Source organism: Eptesicus fuscus, chromosome 4 (assembly GCF_027574615.1).
Source record: "Eptesicus fuscus isolate TK198812 chromosome 4, DD_ASM_mEF_20220401, whole genome shotgun sequence".
Taxonomy (NCBI): Eukaryota; Metazoa; Chordata; class Mammalia; order Chiroptera; family Vespertilionidae; genus Eptesicus; species Eptesicus fuscus.
The window spans coordinates 266,324-285,746 of NC_072476.1; the positions used below are offsets into that span (position 1 = coordinate 266,324).

Sequence of the window (19,423 nt, forward strand, 5' to 3'; positions counted from 1 at the left end):
CAACTGCAAGGGAGACCGGGGTATGTGAGGGAGGCCCTGGGAGTCTCTGTGCTAGTTGATACGGTGACAGCCACACTTCCTGGAAAGAGCTGAGGCCCAAGGCCACATGAGGAACGAGCAGAGGAGGGATCGGGGGAAGCCTGGCTTCAGACCGCACTCTTACAAACGTGGCTAATTACGGCTCCTTGGGGTGATTTGTACCAAAACGGGGAGGAAACTGCCCTGTGAGGCTGACCGGCAGATGCTGTGTCTTATGGGTAATTTAAGGATGGTGAGGGTAATCTCTGACTGATGCCATTTTCATCGCACATCCTTACTTTAGAGTAACTCCGAGTAAGTGCAAACCCCTTTAGATAAGGTGTGTGCGGGCACCTCGCGCCTCAGACATTCCTGCCTCCCTGCCGGGAGCCATGGAAACTGAGTGTGGCCTCCTCTGATGCTCTGGGTCAGACAGACTGCGCAGCTGCCTTCAGTGCTGGGTGTCCTGCACCGTCAGGTCACGGCGGGGGCTGCGCTTATTTGTCAGGGGTGGCTGCCGACTGCTTGTCACAGAAAGGACGGGCCCTTCTCACAAAGTTTCCCATAATTTAACATCTCTCCACTCTCCATCCCTTCTCACTTACCCATGTCTTTTCCATGGCTTAAAAAAAAAACACTGCATTTTTATGTAGCCAAGGATATCGACAACCCTTTAAGAAATCTCTTAGGGCCGAAGCCAGTTTGGCTCAGTGGATAGAGCGTCGGCCTGCGGACTGAAAGGTCCCAGGTTCGATTCCGGTCAAGGGCATGTACATTGGTTGTGGGCACATCCCCAGTAGGGGGTGTGCAGGAGGCAGCTGATCGATGTTTCTCTCTCATCGATGTTTCTAACTCTCTATCCCTCTCCCTTCCTCTCTGTAAAAAATCAATAAAATATATATTTTTTTAAAAAAGAAATATCTTAGGTTTATAAAAATAACTTAAGATTTATCATATATAAAGTACATATATTTGTTAAATAAACTGTGCAGTGAAAAGGAAATGTTTAAAATCAAGGCTAATCATAAAATTAAGTCTAGTCCTCCCAAAGGATGTTTGACTCCAAACTGCAGGACCGTTTATTCCCTCCGCTATGTGGTTTTTAGGTTTCCTGTTGTTCACAGAGTGACTTTAAGAATCAAAAACAATGACAAGCCCGGCCAGCGTGGCTCAGTGGTTTATTATCAACCTATGAACCCTGAGGTTACGGTTCAATTTCTAGTCAGGGCACACGCCTGAGTTGTGGGCTTGATCCCCAGTAGGGGCGCACAGGAGGCAGCTGATTCATGGTTCTCTCATCATTGATGTTTCTCTCTCTTCCTCTCTCTGAAATCAATAAAAACTTATTTTAAAAGATAGTCATCACAAAACTGAAGGGTGTCTATCCTGTTTCTTTCCATTGCATTTTCCTGCTGAGTGGCGGGCGTTTGTCTTCTCTAGCCCTGAATCGATTCCCCCTCTGCTGGCGGCAGCGCTTCTTGTGTTCCTGGGGGTCACCCTTCCCCATTCTCCGCTCCTAGACGGTGAGCCATCTGATCCCTCCCGGGCTCTGCACTGGCTTCTGCGCAGCCTGGCCACCCGCAGTGACTCCACCACCACAGGGTTACCCACACTGGCTCCGTCGGAGAGAGTCTAGAGATTTTTCAAGAGCAACCAGGAAAGATTTCTCTCTTTTCCTCTAAACATGGAGCTTTGAAGTGACAAGCCTTGAGCTGCGCAGGGCAACCACGTCAAGGGGTTCTGCTTGCCATCCAGCAGTGCTGAGAGTGGCCAGGGCCTTAGTCCTGCAGGGGTGGGGCCCTTGTCTCTGCCGAGGCCATGTGGATATGTATAACAGCACTTGCAGGCCCTACAACATTATCGACTTAAAAATCAGCCTGTTGTATTAGGTCAAACGTGTAATTACCTCACCAGGGCCAGACCAAATGACTTAGAGGGCCTTCTATGGCCGCGGGCCGGGTGTTGTTTTGAGCCTCTGTATAGGGCCTAATGCCAGCCCTACCCCTATTAGTTAAGTGAACCAATAAATCCCTTTTTTTTCTGTTTGTTTAGCCCAGTTTGAGTTAGGTTTCTAATACTGGAAAACGAAAGAATCCTGACTGATAGGTGTTCCTACATGGTATTTACCCAACTACCCTCCAGTGATCCACATGAGTCCGCTTTCTCTAGGTTCTGCTGCAGTAATAAACCCCTCAAATCGCAGTGCCTTGTAACAACAAAGGCTTATTCTTCACACTGTTACCGGGTGGCTGCCTGTCCGGTAGGCTTTGCTCCAAGTCTCTTCAGCGGGGACCCAGGACGAAGGAGCAGCCCTCCCTCAGCCTCCAGCAGAGGGAGAAGAGCGGGGCGGCCCAGGAATGGCCAGCGCCACGTCTGCTCGCATCCCGTTGGCCAGCACGAGGCCGCGGCCGCCTCCCCAGGGAGCGGTGCTCTAGGGACGTGACTCCTCCGAAGGGAGAAATCGGAAGGCGCGTGACAAAGAGGAGGGGTGCCGGCTCTCCCGGGAAAGGAGGGTGCTGGGGACAGCGGCAGCGTGCTGCCCACTCTCTCCGGGCTTGGCCAGGCCGTGGGTCCTCTCTCCGCATCACATCTCCTGTTGGCTTTCTTCCTGGTTATGAAGCCAGCACCCCCTCCTTTGTGGGATACAGTCCTGATTCAACCCACCAGTCAGAAGCAATGAAATTATTTGCTATCATATTAAGAGCAGAAAGAGTTTCACTTTTTATTTTAACTGAAAAGAATTGGTCAGATTCATTTGCAAGAAAACGTCACTAAATAAGCCCCAGCAACAAAGATGGCCTGTGTCCCGGGAGAAGGTGGTGAAGGATAGCTCACGCCGAGGCCTCCGTGAAACAGTGTGTTTTACAAGAGAAAAGAAAAGGTTGCTTTGGGTGAAGCATCTTTTCAGCTAAGTTCTACCCTTAGATAAGCAAGGGGAAGCCCACAATCCTCCCCTGGCGCCGGAAGGTATCTCCTTACCAAACCAGGGGAAGCAGTGTCTCCAGGTCGTTTCAGGACAGCCCAGCCCAGCCCGCGGCACCTACTGACGCTGAGTCTGCTGGTGGGATGGGAGTGCTCGGGCCTTCACACGGCCCAGCAGACAGCGTGCTGTGCACAGGGCTGGGAGGGGTGGCCCAGCAGACAGCGTGCTGTGCACAGGGCTGGGAGGGGTGGCCCAGCAGACAGCGTGCTGTGCACAGGGCTGGGAGGGGTGGCCCAGCAGACAGCGTGCTGTGCACAGGGCTGGGAGGGGTGGCCCAGCAGACAGCGTGCTGTGCACAGGGCTGGGAGGGGTGGCCCAGCAGACAGCGTGCTGTGCACAGGGCTGGGAGGGGCGGCCCAGCAGACAGCGTGCTGTGCACAGGGCTGGGAGGGGCGGCCCAGCAGACAGCGTGCTGTGCACAGGGTTGGGAGGGGTGGCCCAGCAGACAGCGTGCTGTGCACAGGGCTGGGAGGGGTGGCCCAGCAGACAGCGTGCTGTGCACAGGGATGGGAGGGGTGGCCCAGCAGACAGCGTGCTGTGCACAGGGCTGGGAGGGGTGGCCCAGCAGACAGCGTGCTGTGCACAGGGCTGGGAGGGGCGGCCCAGCAGACAGCGTGCTGTCGTTCCTGTGGAGCGAGCTCTTGGGTCGGTTTATCGGATGGGAAGGCAGACTTTGGTCTCAGTGCATCATAGGCTGGAGGGCTCAGGGACAACGCCCTGTTTGCTCTGCGGTCTTCAGGCGGCAGGAAGGAGCGCTGCTTCCTGACCTCGGGACCAGCGGGCGCAGTAGCCCTGAGAGCAGTCCTCGCTGGGCGTCTCTGAGGCGAGGGGACTTCCTCCCGCCGCCTCCGTGTTCCTAGGAAGATGCTCGGGGACCTGTGGGAGGCAGCGTGGCAGACACAGGTCTCAATCTTAGCTCCGCCAGGTATTAGTTGGCATGTTCGTTTTTTAAGAAATCATCCCCAAATTGATGGCTTAAAACAATACACATCTACTCTCTCATTTACTTCTGGAAGCCGGAAGTCCAAAGTCAGCTCCTTAGGACGCTCTGGGGACTTGTTTTCTTGCCTCCCGCTTTGGGGGCGGCCTGCGTCCCAGGGCCGGCCCCTCCTGGCATCACTCTGGCCTCTGGTTTCTGCTGTCGCAGGCCTCCTCCTGCATAGTGTCTCCCTCGGCCCCTCTCGCCGGCCTGTGACCCCATTCTAGGCCCACCTGGATCCCCCCCTGGTTCCTCACATGTGCAAGTCCGTTTTGCCGTGTGAGGGAGCATGTCGTGTGCACAGGGTGTGGAGGCATCTGGGAGGCTCTTGGCCGCCTGCACAGCCTGGTCCCTGGCGCTCACCCGGCGCCTCTGAGCGGGCCCTTCCCCTCTCCTCCCGGGAGGGAGAGAACCCTGCAGGGAAGGTGCTCTGAGCAGTAAGGATGGATCAGGATCCTTTGTTGCAGGCCACAGAAATGGAAGGCCGCTGGAGGAAAAGGGTGCTGACAGTAAAAGGTAACTCTCAGCGTGGAGGAGGCAGGGACCTGGCCTTAGAGCAGGGGTAGGGCCCTAAGGAGTCAGGCCGATGGCCCTTCTCCAGGACACACTGCCCGGGAGATCTCTGGTCTCTGACATGGCCTGTGAGGCAGGAGAGGCTGGAAGGCCGAGAGAGGGGGGAGGGGATGGGAGGCTGAGAGGGGGGAGGGGATGGGAGGCTGAGAGGGGGGGGAGGGGAGGGGAGGCTGAGAGGGGGGAGGGGAGGGGAGGCTGAGAGAGGGGGAGGGGATGGGAGGCTGAGGGGGGGGGATGGGAGGCTGATAGAGGGGGAGGGGATGGGAGGCTGAGACATGGGGAGGGGATGGGAAACCAAAGGTGGGAACTGGCCGGGAGGCCAGCTGGGGTGAGGCTTTGGACATCATGGTATAGAGTTTGAATTTTTCTTCTTTCTTTTGAGTGTGATAGGAAACTATTGGGGGGTTTTGAGCAGAAGAGTGAAATGACCAGTTTATCTTTTTAAAGATCACTGTGGTGCTGCATGGGGAGTAGGCTGAAGTCGGCTCTTGGTGGTGCGAGCAGGGTGGTCAGTGTGGAGGTGGCGGCACTTGGTGTCGAGGAGGTAGGAAGAGGTGGGTTGGGGATATAGTTGGTGTTGGCCTGAGACTTGCTGCTGGATGGGATGTGGGAGAGAGAAGCCCAGCACTCCTTGGAGGCTTCGGCCTGAGCCGCTGAGTGGGAGCCCTTTCCTGCAACGACGAGGGGAAGGCAAGCTCCGTTTGAAAATGTAATGGGTTTAGTGAAGAAGCACAACTTACTGGGAATAAAATAGGAACCTTTATTTCTTTTTGTCCCCAGTACCTGCCCCACTGAATCTCTCTTCCGTTTGGGAAGCTGCCCTTTCATGACTTTTGGGGTCAAATTCCATAACTTCCATTGATTTTTAAAGAGAGTCAGGAGGGAGGGTGAGAGACACGGAGCGAAACACCAATGTGAGCGAGACACATCGATTGATGGCCTTCCTCACGCACCCAATCCAGGGCCTGGGATGAAGCCAGCAACTGAGGCACGGGTCCTTGACCGGAATCTAACCCGGGACCCTTCAGTCCGTGGGCCGATGCTGTCCACTGAGCCACTCCAGCCAGGGCAGGTCACTCTGTTGTTAGATAGTCTCATTCACTATTTGGATTCCTCTTGCTTATTTTTAAAGTCTTAATGGTCAGGGCCGTCCTGGGAGTAAGACTCATTGTTCCCCCTTGCCCCGCCCCCGCCGCAGCCTCCTGATTCAGAAGGGGTGCCCTCTGTGCTCTCACTCGTCTCTGTCTGCGCAGTGAGCCTCAGGGGCACAGGGCACCTGTGCCTGTCCCTGACAGTCAGCGGTGTCACTCACAGGCCGGGGCGCAGTGACGGCAGCGTGCAGGCTCTCCTTGCTTACCACGTGATTCAGAAGCACATGTGTTGCTATATACTTTTAACACATTTTGATAATTGTATTTCAATATAATTGGTTTGCTTTTAAAAATATGTATTTTTGTTGATTTCAGAGAGGCAGGAAAAGGGAGAGAGAGATAGAAACATCAGTGATGAGAGGGAACCACTGATTGGCTGCCTCCCGCATGGCCCCCACTGGGGATCAAGCCCACAACCCAGGCATGTGCCCTGACCAGAATCGAACCCAGGACCCTGAGTCTGCAAGCCGGTGGTCTATCCACTGAGCCACACCGGCCAGGGCTTGGTTTGCTTTTTAATCTTATTTACCTTCATGTTTTTCAAACATTATTCTGAGAAGGACTCCCAGTTGCCACGGTGGAGAGGCATCCATGGCAGAAAACAAGTTTGGGTCCCTCGAAGGGGTTGGAGCAGGTGGGAAGGTCCTTTCTGCTGGTGCGAGGAAGGCGGTCTGTCCCTCCCATTACCCTCCACGCGACCCCCTGCCTGGGCTCTCCATCGCAGTCTGCCCACCCCAGTTCTCCATGGTGACACCTGCTGGCTGAGCCTGAGGCTGGCAGCAGGTGGGCAGTCAGCGCTGGCCCTGGCCCAGGGCAGCTTCCAGGGGAGGGAAGTGGGTCTCGACTCTGGCTTTGCCTCGCCGAGTGCTTCAGGCAGGTGCAGGGTAATGACTGCTCGTCGGTCTGCAGGGTCTTCAGGGGCGGTGGCTGAGCGGGGAAGCAAGATCACACCCTAGTGGGGTGACTTCTCAAGTGCTTAGTCCTCCAGAGCCAGGCAGCGGGGATGGCGTTGTCCCTCCCATCACAGGAGCTGGGCTTGAACTAACCCACCCTAGCGCGGTCTCCCCATCCGGGCGGCGGAGCCTAGTGGACTTCTTCCAGATGCTGAGGCTCGCTGTTGAGGAGTGTGACGTCCTCAGCTGACGCTCGCTGTTGAGGATTGTGATGTCCTCAGCTGACGCTCACTGTTGAGGATTGTGATGTCCTCAGCTGAGGTTCACTGTTGAGGATTGTGATGTCCTCAGCTGACGCTCGCTGTTGAGGATTGTGATGTCCTCAGCTGACGCTCACTGTTGAGGATTGTGATGTCCTCAGCTGAGGTTCACTGTTGAGGATTGTGATGTCTTCAGCTGAGGCTCGCTGTTGAGGATTGTGATGTCTTCAGCTGAGGCTCACTGTTGAGGATTGTGATGTCCTCAGCTGAGGTTCACTGTTGAGGATTGTGATGTCCTCAGCTGAGGCTCACTGTTGAGGATTGTGATGTCTTCAGCTGACGCTCACTGTTGAGGATTGTGATGTCCTCAGCTGAGGCTCGCTGTTGAGGATTGTGATGTCTTCAGCTGACGCTCACTGTTGAGGATTGTGATGTCTTCAGCTGACGCTCACTGTTGAGGATTGTGATGTCCTCAGCTGAGGCTCACTGTTGAGGATTGTGATGTCCTCAGCTGAGGCTCGCTGTTGAGGATTGTGATGTCCTCAGCTGAGGTTCACTGTTGAAGATTGTGATGTCCTCAGCTGAGGCTCACTGTTGAGGATTGTGATGTCCTCAGCTGAGGTTCACTGTTGAGGATTGTGATGTCCTCAGCTGAGGTTCACTGTTGAAGATTGTGATGTCTTCAGAAAGGAGGCTTGGAAACCTGTGAATGCTGAGGGCAGGGTGGATGAGCACGTTTACTGAATACGGGGTAGATGGTATGAAATCGGGGCCGCGAGAGGCTTTCTGAACACTGCTTGAGTCAGGCTTTGTGGCCTGTGGTCAATGGCTTTGCCCGGGTTGTGCTCTCATTTCCGAGAAAACTTCGTAGCCTCTGACCTAATGAACCGTGGGCAGAGCCTGGGCCCTGAGATTTAATTTTCAGTATAAAGCAAGCCTTTTCCCTTCCTGCTTTGTTTTGCTTAAATGCCATTTTGGATGGTACATCTTGCCTTAGAACTGGCGGAGAAACAAATAAAAACTAAATTCTCAGATTCCCTTGCACATTTTGTAAGCACGCTATGTCTTCCTCAGGGCCTGCAGGTCTTTCGCACAGCTTCCCCCAGCGGGGAGGGTGTTCACACACACACTCAGGAAAATTAATTCTTGTTCCTTCTCAGAATTCAAGCATTGATTCTTGAGACTCAGATATATTTAATTCACATGAATTAATTTGGAAAAAAAGAACATGACAAATGAGCATTTCCAATAAAATGCTTCTTGGAAAAGTCCTCGGCAGCACTGCTGGGCGCTTGGGATGTGCAAGGCTGTGTGCTGGGGGACGTCTGACTCACACGAGCTGGGGCGCTCAGGGGGCCTGGCTGCAGACGGAACACCTGACTGGCCCCTGTGGCCGGCCTGCTCATCTGCCCTACCCTGTCCCCTAGTGGGTGGTCGCCTCCACTCAGGCTCTTATTTTTATTGGAGCCGAAGCCAGTTGCACTGATTCCCAAAGAGAGACTGGCCTTTGATTGCGGGCGGCCTGCTGAGGTGATGAGTGTTCCCAGGCTGCTCTCTGACGATGACGCCCTTGCTTTGGCCTGACTGACATGGGCTTTCTCATACTCAGTCTGGACCTGAGAACTAGACTGCGCCCTTATTTAGCCATGAGAGCCGGATGTCACAATAGGCGGCCTCCCGTGACTGCGTGCAGGCCCCGAGAGCCTCCTGCCGCCTGAGGAAGTGTCCCTGTGGTGCGGAGCGGGAGGGTTCCTTCTTGGTGAGAGAGGGCCCTTTGCCTGGCTCTGTCGCTGGCCCACCTGCTGTCCCACACTGCAGCCTCCTTTCTCCTGCTGCTTCAGGACAGGAGGACTGGTCCTCCGAGGGTCCCATGGCACCAGTGGTGAAAATATGATATGAAAATTGCAGCTGAATGGATAGGCGCCATCATGTCCCAGGTGCAGGTGGCAGCTGCACGGGCCCTGCTGGCTTGCCATCGCCCGTGGAGCTGCAGACACGGCACCAGCCGTTGTCTGTGATGCGGCTTTCCCCGTTGTCATCTAGGCAGGTGGCTGGGTTTCCTCTGTTCGACCTGCAGCTGGGGACCCTCTCCTTGGTAGTGACTTGGGAGCTGCCTGCTCCTCTCCTCCGGCTGTTCTTTGGGTTTCCGGGCCAGTTTGCATTCTCGGCAGAAAGCGGTCAGTGACCTTGAACGAGTCCCTTGGCTCCCCTTGAGCCTCAGTTTCTTCACTAGAGGAAGAAGCACAGTAACTCATTATTAATGTTGTGAGGATTTCAGGCAATGGTGTGTGGGGAATGTGTGGCCCACTCTGCCAGGCACAGAGGCTTAGTTCACAGCGTCATCGTGTGTCCCCTCTGAGCCCAGCTGGTCCCAAGTGCCGAATGGCCTCGAGGAGCGAACAGGCCATGTCTGCCCTGGTGGGGCTTTTGGTTCAGCTGGCGTTGGGGTATTAATTGGATATTCACAGAGCTCTCTCTCCAAAGTGGCCAAGGATTGGAAAGGACGATGCACAGACCTCCTGGGCCCTGATGTAAGCAGAGGACATCTCTCACGAGCAGTCACAGAGGGACGGGAAGAAAGAACAAGGGAGTTAGGAAAAGAGGTGTCAGGGCCCCAGCCCTAAGGTGCCTTTGAGCAAATTAGGAAAAGACACTCCCAGCCCAGGGCAGGTCAGCTCTCACCCTTGAACATCAGGCTTAGAGTTGGGCTCTCCGCCCATTGGGGTGCCCTTGAGCAGAGAGCCACCTGCCCACTACACAGCGCCCTGGCTGGTGCAGGAGGACACGAGGCGGGAGGGCACGTGAGAAGGGGAAGGGCTGCATGGCTGAGCACAGGAGCGGGGCTGAGGGAGGGCCCGGAGGCCCAGGTGGACGCCAGCAGGTGCTAACCACGGTATGGCGGCATCATTCTCCCAGGTCCCTGCTGGCACCCCAGGCCTGGGAAACAGGTCTTTCTAGAAGCCGCTGGCTTTTAACTGAGGAAGGCGAGTTACTTACGGGGTGGGATTTGTTAGTGTCACAGAATAAGGACAGTGGGCCAAGAGAGGCGTTAAGTGGAAAGCCGGGAGCTGACACACCTCCAGGGCCGGCCTCCAGCAAAACACCATGCTCGCTGGCAGCCCAAAGAATAGAATACCTGCCCGATAGGGAGAGAAGGGAACAAGCAGGCCCTGATGGAGAAAGCCCCACACCCTTCCCATGAGCAGGGACAGAGCAGTAGGGAGAGGGCCCCGCCTCACCGGCATGCAGAAGTAGAAGAGGCTCCAGGAGGAAAGGCTGCGGCCAGGGAGGCGGCCTCAGCAGCACTGCTCACTCCAAGTGCCCTCGAGGCCTGCATGCTGCTCCTGGGTTGGATTTCTTTGATTCTGGAATAATTCTAGAGAGCATTTCTGCCTTCACACAGACACGTGCGCAGGGCAAGGTTTTTGTGGAGGTGGTGGGAGTGGTGATTTTTAAGTCAGATCCTGCATTGTTGCCAATCAACTTGGCCATCTGTGCCAGACTGGCTGCTGCCAGTGTCTGCCCCGCTGAGGTCTGGTGTGAGCATGGCATTGGGAGGGAGCCTGGGCCCTGTCTAGGGCACTAGAAGCTGTGTGACCGTGGACAGCTTACTCAACTTCTCTGTACATGGGCTTCCAGTCAAGTGATGGCATCCTAGGGAGTCAAGGCCAGGGCATTGGGAGTCCCTGGTGTCCACAGCCAGGTCTGGGGCTCCTGCCCTGGCACAGCCTCTGTGCGGCCAAGGACTCGCAGAGACTGTGTGTGTGAACTGCGTCTGAAATGTTTTGCCTTCTGCTCTTCAGAGGTTGCTGTGTTTTGGGGAAACATAAGGAACCAACAGTAATTCAGTCTTGTAAGTTCTTATCAGCAGTTAGGATCTCTATAAAGCTTTAGGAGAAAAGAAAAAGAATTTAGCCATGTTTTTGTTTTTTTATAAATATATTTTTATTGCTTTCAGATAGGGAGAGGGAGAGAGAGATAGAAACATCAATGATGGCCGAAACCGGTTTGGCTCAGTGGATAGAGCATCAGCCTGCGGACTCAAGGGTCCCAGGTTCGATTCCGGTCAGGGGCATGTACCTTGGTTGTAGGTGCATCCCCAGTGGTGGGTGTGCAGGAGGCAGCTGATCGATGTTTCTCTCTCATCGATGTTTCTGACTCTCTATCCCTCTCTCTTCCGCTCTGTAAAAAATCAATAAAATATATTAAAAAAAAAAAAAAAAGAAACATCAATGATGAGAGAGAATCATTGATCGGCTGCCTACTGCACACCCCCTACCAGCTGCAGTTGTTCTACTATCTATCTATACTAATAAAAGGGTAATATGCTAATTATACCAGATAGACCAGACGTCCTCTGGACATCATTCCAGACGTCCTTCCTGACAAAGCTGGGGCCCAGGTGAAGCCATCTGGGGTCCTAGGTGCCAGCAGCTGGCCCGGGTGAAGCCGCAGCCTCACGGGGTTCCGGGTGCCTGGGGTCGGCCAGAGGGAGGGAATCCTGGGTCCCGGGTGCCTGCGGCTAGGTGGAGGAGGGAAGCCTGGGTCCCGGGTGCAGGGGCCAAGGCAGAGGCAGTTAGGGGTGATGAGGCAGGCAGGTGAGCAGTTAGGGGCAATCAGGCAGGCAGGCACAGGCAGTTAGGGGCGATCAGGCAGGCAGGCAGAGGCGGTTAGGGGTGATCAGGCAGGCAGGTGAGTGGTTAGGGGCAATCAGGCAGGCAGTTAGGAACCAGTGGTCCCAGATTGCAAGAGGGTGCAGACGGGGCTAACGGACTCCCCTCCCCCTCCCTGTGCACGAATTTCATGCATCGGGCCTCGAGGCCTCCTATATAATAAAGCGGTAATATGCAAATTAACCCTCACACCCTCACAAGATGGCTGCCTATCACCAGGCTGGCAGGGGGGTTAGTGAGGGACTACCAAATGACTGAACAAGCAGGTTGCGTGGGGTGACCAGGCCGGCAGGGGGGTTATTGAGGGACGACCAAATGATTGAACAGTAGGCTGCGTGGGGCGACCAGAATGGTTGGGGGGGGGGGCTTTGAGGGGCGACCTGGCTGGCGGGGGGCGGCATTTGGGGACAACCAGGCCAGCAGGGGGGACAGTTGGGGGTGACCAGGCCAGCAGAGGGGGGCAGTTGGGAGAAACCAGGCCAGCTGGGGGGGGCAGTAAGAGGTGACAATGCCAGTGGGGGGGACAGTTGGGGGCAACCAGGCCGGTGGGGGGGGATTTAGGAGCAATCAGGCTAGCAGTGAGGGGGTGGTTGGGGGCACCTGGCTGGCAGCGGAGGGGAGTTAGGGGTGACCAGGCTGGCAGGAGGGGCAGTTAGGGGTGATCAGGCAGGCAGGCAGGTGAGCGATTAGGAGCCAGCAGTCCAGGATTGTGAGAGGGATGTCCGACTGCTGTTTAGGCCCGATCCCCGGGATTGGGCCTAAACCAGCAGTCAGACATCCCCCAAGGTGACACAGATTGGAGAGGATGCAGGCTGAGCTGAGGGGACCCCTCTCACCCCATGCATGAATTGTGTGCACTGGGCCTCTAGTCCTATCTAATAAAGAGGTAATATGCAAATTGATCATCACTCCAACACACAAGATGGCCACCACCATGTGGTCAAAGATGGCCACCCCCATGTGGACATAAGATGGCCACCACAAAATGACCTGCAGAGAAGGGCAGTTGGGAGGGAACAGACCTGCAGGGGAAGGCAGTTGTGGGGGACCAGGCCTGCAGAGGAGGGCAGTTGGGAGGGAACAGACCTGCAGGGGAAGGCAGTTGGGGGGGACCAGGCCTGCAGGGGAGGGCAGTTGGGAGGGACCAGGCCTGCAGGAAAGGGCAGTTGGGGGAAACCAGGCCTGCAGGGGAGGGCAGTTGGGAGGGACCAGGCCTGCAGGAAAGGGCAGTTGGGGGAAACCAGACCTGCAGGGGAGGGCAGTTGGGAGTGACCAGGCCTTCAGGGGAGGGTAGTTGGGAGGAACAAGACCCGCAGGGAGGACAGCTAGGGGTGACCAGGCTGGCAAGGGAAGGCAGTTAGGGGCAATCGGGCTGGCAGGGGAGTAGTTAGGCATTGATCAGGCTGGCAGGGAGTGGTTAGAGGGTGATCATGCTGGCAGGCAGAAGCAGTTAGAGGCAGGCAGGCAGGCAGGCGAGTGGTTGGGAGCCAGCAGTCCTGGATTGTGAAAGGGATGTCCGACTGCCCGTTTAGCCCTGATCCCAGTGGGATCGGGCCTAAACAGGCATTCGGACATCCCTTGAGGGGTCTCAGATTGAAGAGGGTGCAAGCTGGGCTGAGGGACACCCCCCACCTGTGCACGAATTTTGTGCACCGGGCCTCTAGTCCTACCTAATAAAAGAGTAATATGCAAATTGACCATACCTCCACTACACCCACAAGCCACGCCCACCAGCCACGCCCACCAGCTGATAAGAGCGAGTATGCAAATAAACCCCAACCAAGATGGCTACAGCCACAGAGAACAGGAGGGAGGCTTCGGTTTCCCAGGCAACGGAGGAAGTCAAGCTTTCCGCCTTCCCTTGCCAGTCTAAGCTTCCACTGAAGACTACAAAGTTTCAATTATAGAAGGTAAGCAAATCCAAACAGAAATGGCGGCAGCCACTGAGCTGGAAAGAGAGGGAGGCTAGGGTTGCCCCCGGCAATGGAAGAAGCAAAGCTTTCCACACACCCTGGCCAGCCCAGGCTTCTGCTTAAGGCTACAAAGTTTCAATTATAAAAGGATAATAAACTCCAACAGAAATGGCTGCCGGCCATGGAGCAAGCAGGAGGCTTGGCTCCGCTCCAGGCTACAAAGTTTCAATTGTAGAAGGTAAATAAATTCCACATACCAGGGCCTCCACTTGGGTTGCCAGGGGGCGTGGCTGGCCTGCAAACCACCACAGGCCCCTCGCTCAGGCCGCCCCACACTCCAAGGGAACCCCCACCCTGATCCGGGACACCCTTCAGGGCAAACCAGCTGGCTTCCACCCATGCACCAGGCCTCTATCCTATCTAATAAAAGAGTAATATGCAGATTGACCATCACTCCAAAACACAAGATGGCTGCCCCCATGTGGACACAAGATGGCCAGCAGGGGAGGGCAGTTGAGAGGGACCAGGCCTGCAAGGGAGGGCAGTTGAGAGGGACCAGGCCTGCAAGGGAGGGCAGTTGGAGGCGATCAACCCTGCAGGGGAGGGCAGTTAGGGGTGACTAGGCTGGCAGAGGAGGGAAGTTGGGGGCAATTGGGCTGGCAGGGGAGCAGTTAGGCATCAATCAGGCTGGCATGGGAGTGGTTAGGGGGTGATCAGGCTGGCAGGCAGAAGCGGTTAGGGGCAATCAGGAAGGCAGGCAGGCGAGCAGTTGGGAGCCAGCAGTCCTGGATTGTGAGAGGGATCTCAGATTAGAGAGGGTGCAGGCTGGGCTGAGGGACATCCCCCCTCCGTGCATGAATTTCGTACACCGGGCCTCTAGTATACATATAAAAGCCTAAGCAACAATTACGAATGAATGACTGGTCAATCAGTTGCTATGATGCGCACTGACCACCAGAGGGCAGACGCTCAATGCAGCAGCTGCCCCCTAGTGGTCAGTGTGGTCCCACAGCCAACCTCCCACAGCCAGCCAACTTCCCCTGGTCCCTCTTCCTGTCCAGCAGGCCCCAGCTGTCCCAGCCCCAATCGGGACTAGGCATGATGGCCCTGATAGGCCCTGATTGCTGGCCAGGCCTAGGGACCCCACCCGTGCATGCTGAGCCTCTAGTATCTTAATAAGCAATGAAAAGTCTCAAGTGTTGAGTCAGTTGACAGTATCTGCTGTTGGATTTTTCAGATTGGGGTGTGATTCTTGACCATAAATCCCATATTTAAAAACCATGGCTGCCCAGGTGTTCAGTGGTTGAGTGTTGACCTGTGAATGAGGAGGTCATGGTTCAGTTTCCACTCACGGCACATGACCAGGCTGAGAGCTCTATCTGGGGGGCATGCAGGAGGCAGCCAATCAATGATTCTCTCTCATCATTGATGTTTTTCTCTCTCTCCCTCCCTCTCCCTTCCTGTCTGAAATCAATAAAAATATTTTTAAAAGATGTAGTAGAAATTACATATATTCTTGAATTTATGTCACATTAAACTGGAATGTACACTGATCAGAGATAAATTCCAACATTTTGCTTTCAGGAAGTAGGTTCCTTAATTTCCCTTCAATAGAAAGTTAGGGGAAGAGCCCTTTATTATGTGTCAGTCACAATGCAGTGTGTGAAGGCCCTTCTGCTCTGTCTCTGCTCTGTCTCCGTGGACTCATGTCAATAACGTGTGTTGCGCCTTCAGGACTAACCTGCACCTTCACCAACCTCAGTCCTTCGAAGCAGAGCAGGCTAGCACTGATTTAAGATCATGCTGGTTGAGATAAAAACATGTTAATTCAAGTCTAAGCTTTTCTATCAGAAGTGACATGCTGCTTCTAAGACGGGGATGGATGAGGCACTCACTCCGAGAGGCCGCTATCCTGTCAAAGGCCTTGCTGAAGCGGAAGGATGTTCTCAGGGGCACATGGCCATCTTCTTGCTTTTCCAGCCCGCGGCCGCCCATCCCACTGTCCCTGCTGCTGACCGAAGAGGAGGCGGCGCTGAGCATCCAGTCCTTCTGGAGAGCATACCTGGTGAGTCCTGGCCATAGTGGCGTGCGGGTGCTGGGCTTTCCTGGTGCGAGGGCCCCTGGGGAAGAGACAAATTGGAAACAGGATATTATAGTTGACACCCAGACCTCAGAAATAGGGCTCTCTGTAAATACTTCTCACGAGGAATTTAGAATTTTTACCAAAACTTATTTAGCAATTATCATTAAAAATACCCTTCAATCTTTTAAAATTGGGTTGTCTAGCCAGTGTTACCTAACAAATAATATTACGGCCCTGGCCAGGTGGCTCGGTTGTTTGTATCATTGTCCCTTATGCCAAAAGGTTGCGGGCTCAATTCCCAGTCTGGGCACACACATACCTCGGTTGCAGGTTTATTCCTGGGCTAGGTGCAAGTGATCAATTTTTCTCTCTCACGTCAGTATTTCTCTCTCATCCTCTCTTTTTAAAATCAATTTTAAAAACCAATAAAAACAAATCCTCAGGTGAATATTAAAAAAATAATCTATATTAATAAAAGTGTAATATGCTAATTAGACCGGACGGCCTTCTGGATGAAACTGGGTCCTGGGTGCCTGATGGCGGCCAGAGGGAAGCCCAGGTCCCAGGTGCCAGAGGGAAGCCTGGGTTCTGGGTGCTGGAGGGAAGCCAGTGCCGGCAGCCAGAGGAAGGATGCACAAATTTTGTGATCCGGGTCTCTAGTATTACATACAGACAGACAGCAATACATGTTCATTTTAGAAAAAAAAGTTAGAAAATCCAGATAATTCATATAAAGCAAATAAAAAAGTAAATAACTCACCAAAAGATTATCATTGTTGCCCTAGCCAGTTTGGCTCAGTGGATAGAGCTTCGGCCTACAGAATGAAGGGTCCCGGGTTTGATTCCGGCCATGGACACATTGTCGATCCCTCGTAGGGAACATGCAGGAAGCAGCCAATCCATGATTCTCTCTCATCATTGATGTTTCTCTCTCTCCCTCTCCCTTCCTCTCTGAAATCAATAAAAATATTTTAAAAAATATTACCATTGTTGACATTTTGGTGTAAACATTTCCAAATCTTAATACATAGGACAGTGATGGGCAACCTTTTGAGCTTGATGTGTCAAACTTCACCAAAAAACTGAGCATAACTCGGGTAGTGTGTCACTTTGAGGAAAAAACATTATTTTGCAAATGTTTCATCCTCAGGAGCAGCAAATGTTTCATCCTCGGCATGCCGCCGCCTCAGTGACCACGTGTCATCAGAAATGGCTACGTGTGTCAGTGCTGACATGCGTGTCATAGGTTCACCATCACTGACATAGGATAACATAAATACCTAACATACAGAAAGTAACCTTTTCTTTTAAAACCCATCTTCCTAACCACTTTTCTATTGGTTGTTTCCAGGTTATCATTATTATAATATACTAGAGGCCCGGTGCATGAAATTCGTGCACGGCGGGGGTGGGGGGTGTCCCTCAGCCTAGCCTGCACCCTCTCCAATCTGGGACCCCTTCGGGGGATGTCCGACTGCCAGACAGGGATCAGGCCTAAACGGGCAGTTGAACATACCTCTCACAATCTGGGACTGCTGGCTCCCAACCACTCTGGAGCTGTGGAGGGCTGGGCCAGCAGGACACTCGGGTACGCCACCTGCTGAGGGAGGCGCTCCCGATGGGCAGGGCCCCAGCCAGACCCCCCTCCAGCCTCCCCCTTCCCCGTCCCCCGCAGCTCCATTCTGGGGCCTCACAGGAGTTGTTGGAACAGAGCAGCTCTCTCTGCTGCCGGCACCCACCTGGCCTTTGTGTGAAGAGCCTGTGCAGAGGTGACCAGAGGCAGCCGAGCTTCGAGGCAGGAGGGCGGAGCTGAGGACGGGGCTGGAGCGCCTGGATCCAGCCAGACCAGGAGACCTCTCAGAGGGATTCTGCCACAGTCTGGAGCCCCAGTAATCACAATGACAATATAGACATTTCCAGCTCTTGATCACTTGTGCATGAAGGAGGTTATTGGTACAAAGTAAAACTCTGGGTCCACCGTGCAGAGCTGCCACCGAGGTGTCCCAGGAGAGACTGGCTGGGCCGGCAGGAGGCGGAGCAGGAGGGAAGCTCACCCACGGAGCACGGTCCTCTACAACCTGTTTTTATTATTTAAGTAATACATTGCCACGTGGAGAAAGCAGATGATACATAAAAGAATCTTTCCTGTTCATGTAGGAATCTTTTTACACAATTGATGGTACTCACTGCTCTGTGCCTGCCTCTGCCTTAGTGATGTGCTGGGAGTATCTTCTTTCTCAGCACACAGAGATCTGTCTCAGCAGTTCGGAGGCTCTCTGAGAACCTTTCTGTGCCTAAACCAAACCATGACTTAGTTACTACAGTTGATTGGACATTCTACTTTTCTCTCCCATGTAAAATATATTATGAAAAATCCTTCTTCCTATATCTTTGCTCACTTATCTGATTTTCTGTGTAAGATCGATTGCTAGAAGTGGAATTGACAGCTCCAAAAAGTAAGCACCTTTTTTTCAGAGTTTCGTCATTATTGCTGAATTATCCTCTGGAGAGGAGGGACCCTAGCTTAGACCTGTTTGCAGGCACCAACAGTGCATGCAGGTGTGTCCTAAGCGTAGGTTTTGATGGCAGAGTGGGGAGTGGAAGAGATTGTGAGGGTGAAGCGTGCTGGGGAAGGCGGGTGTGTGACACTGCTTCGGGGCATGCGCAGGCAGCATTGTTGTGTCCAGGTATGTGGGGTGTGTGCTGCGGACATCAGAGGCTCTGAGAAGCCTGGAAGAAGGTTGAATGGCCACTAGATACACACTTCATTTTTTAAAATTGAACTTATTGGGGTGACATTGGCTAATGGAATTATACATGTTCCAGGTGCACGATTCTATAACACATTGCATTGTGTGCCCAACACCCAAAGCCGGATCTTCTTCCATCACCATGTTGGATCCCCATAACCCTTAACCCCCCCCCCCACCCGCCGCCCGCCTCCCTCTGGTAGCCACCACGTGGTTGTCTGTGTCTGTGAGGTCTTGATGTTTGTTTTTCCTGTTTGTTCATCAGCACTCACGACCCCTGTCAAGTCTCGAGTCACCTTTATTGCACTTTCACACTCTTCTACCCTAACCCGCTTCCCCTCTGGCAATCACCACATCGTGTCTGTGCTGTGTTTTTGTTTTGTTTATTTTTTTGCTTAATCCCTTAACCTTTTATCACCCAGCTCCCACCCCTCCCTTCTGACAGCTGTCCTTCTCTTTTCTGTGTCTATGAGTCTGTTGCTATTTTGTTAGTTTATTTTGTTCATTAGATTCCACCTATAAAAGTGAAATCACATGGTACTTGTCTTTCTCTGATTGGCTTATGTCATGTAGCCAGGTCCATCCATGACACAAAAGGTAAGACTTCCATCTCTTTTATGGCTGAATAGTACTCCATTGTGTAAATGTTCCACAACTTTTTTATTCCCTCATCTACTGATGGGCACTTAGGACATTCTTGTAGCAATCATTTTTTCTGATATGTCTCCTCAGGCAAGGGAAGCAAAAGAAAAATAAACAAACGGGGCTACATCAAACTAGACGGCTTCTGCACAGCAAAGGAAGCCATCAGCAAAAGGAAAAGGGAGCCCACTGCATGGGACAATATATTCCCCAATGACACATCTGATAAGGGGTAATATCCAAAATTTATAAAAACTTATATAACTGAACACCAGAAAAACAAACCAATTTAAAAATGAGCAAAGGACCTGAATAGACACTTCTCCAACAGACTTAAGAATGGTAGTCATCGGAAAACCAAGATGGCGGCATAAACACCTAAACTGCAGCTTCGCACAACAATGTCAAAAATACAACTAAAAGACAAAACGGACATCATCCAGAACCACAGGAAAGCTGGCTTACTGGAAATTCTACAACTAGAAGGAAAGAGAAAACCACAAGG

At 53.3% G+C, this 19,423-nt stretch overlaps 1 protein-coding gene across 1 annotated transcript in view; it reads left to right on the top strand.

The window, feature by feature from the left end:
* The window catches only part of IQCK (IQ motif containing K), a 113,862-nt gene that overhangs the window by 50,789 nt on the left and 43,650 nt on the right, over nucleotides 1-19,423 (top strand). The window contains exon 7 of the mRNA XM_054714376.1: nucleotides 15,424-15,508. Within this exon, the coding sequence (XP_054570351.1) occupies nucleotides 15,424-15,508 (85 nt within the window). The remainder of the gene's footprint in view (nucleotides 1-15,423; nucleotides 15,509-19,423) is intronic.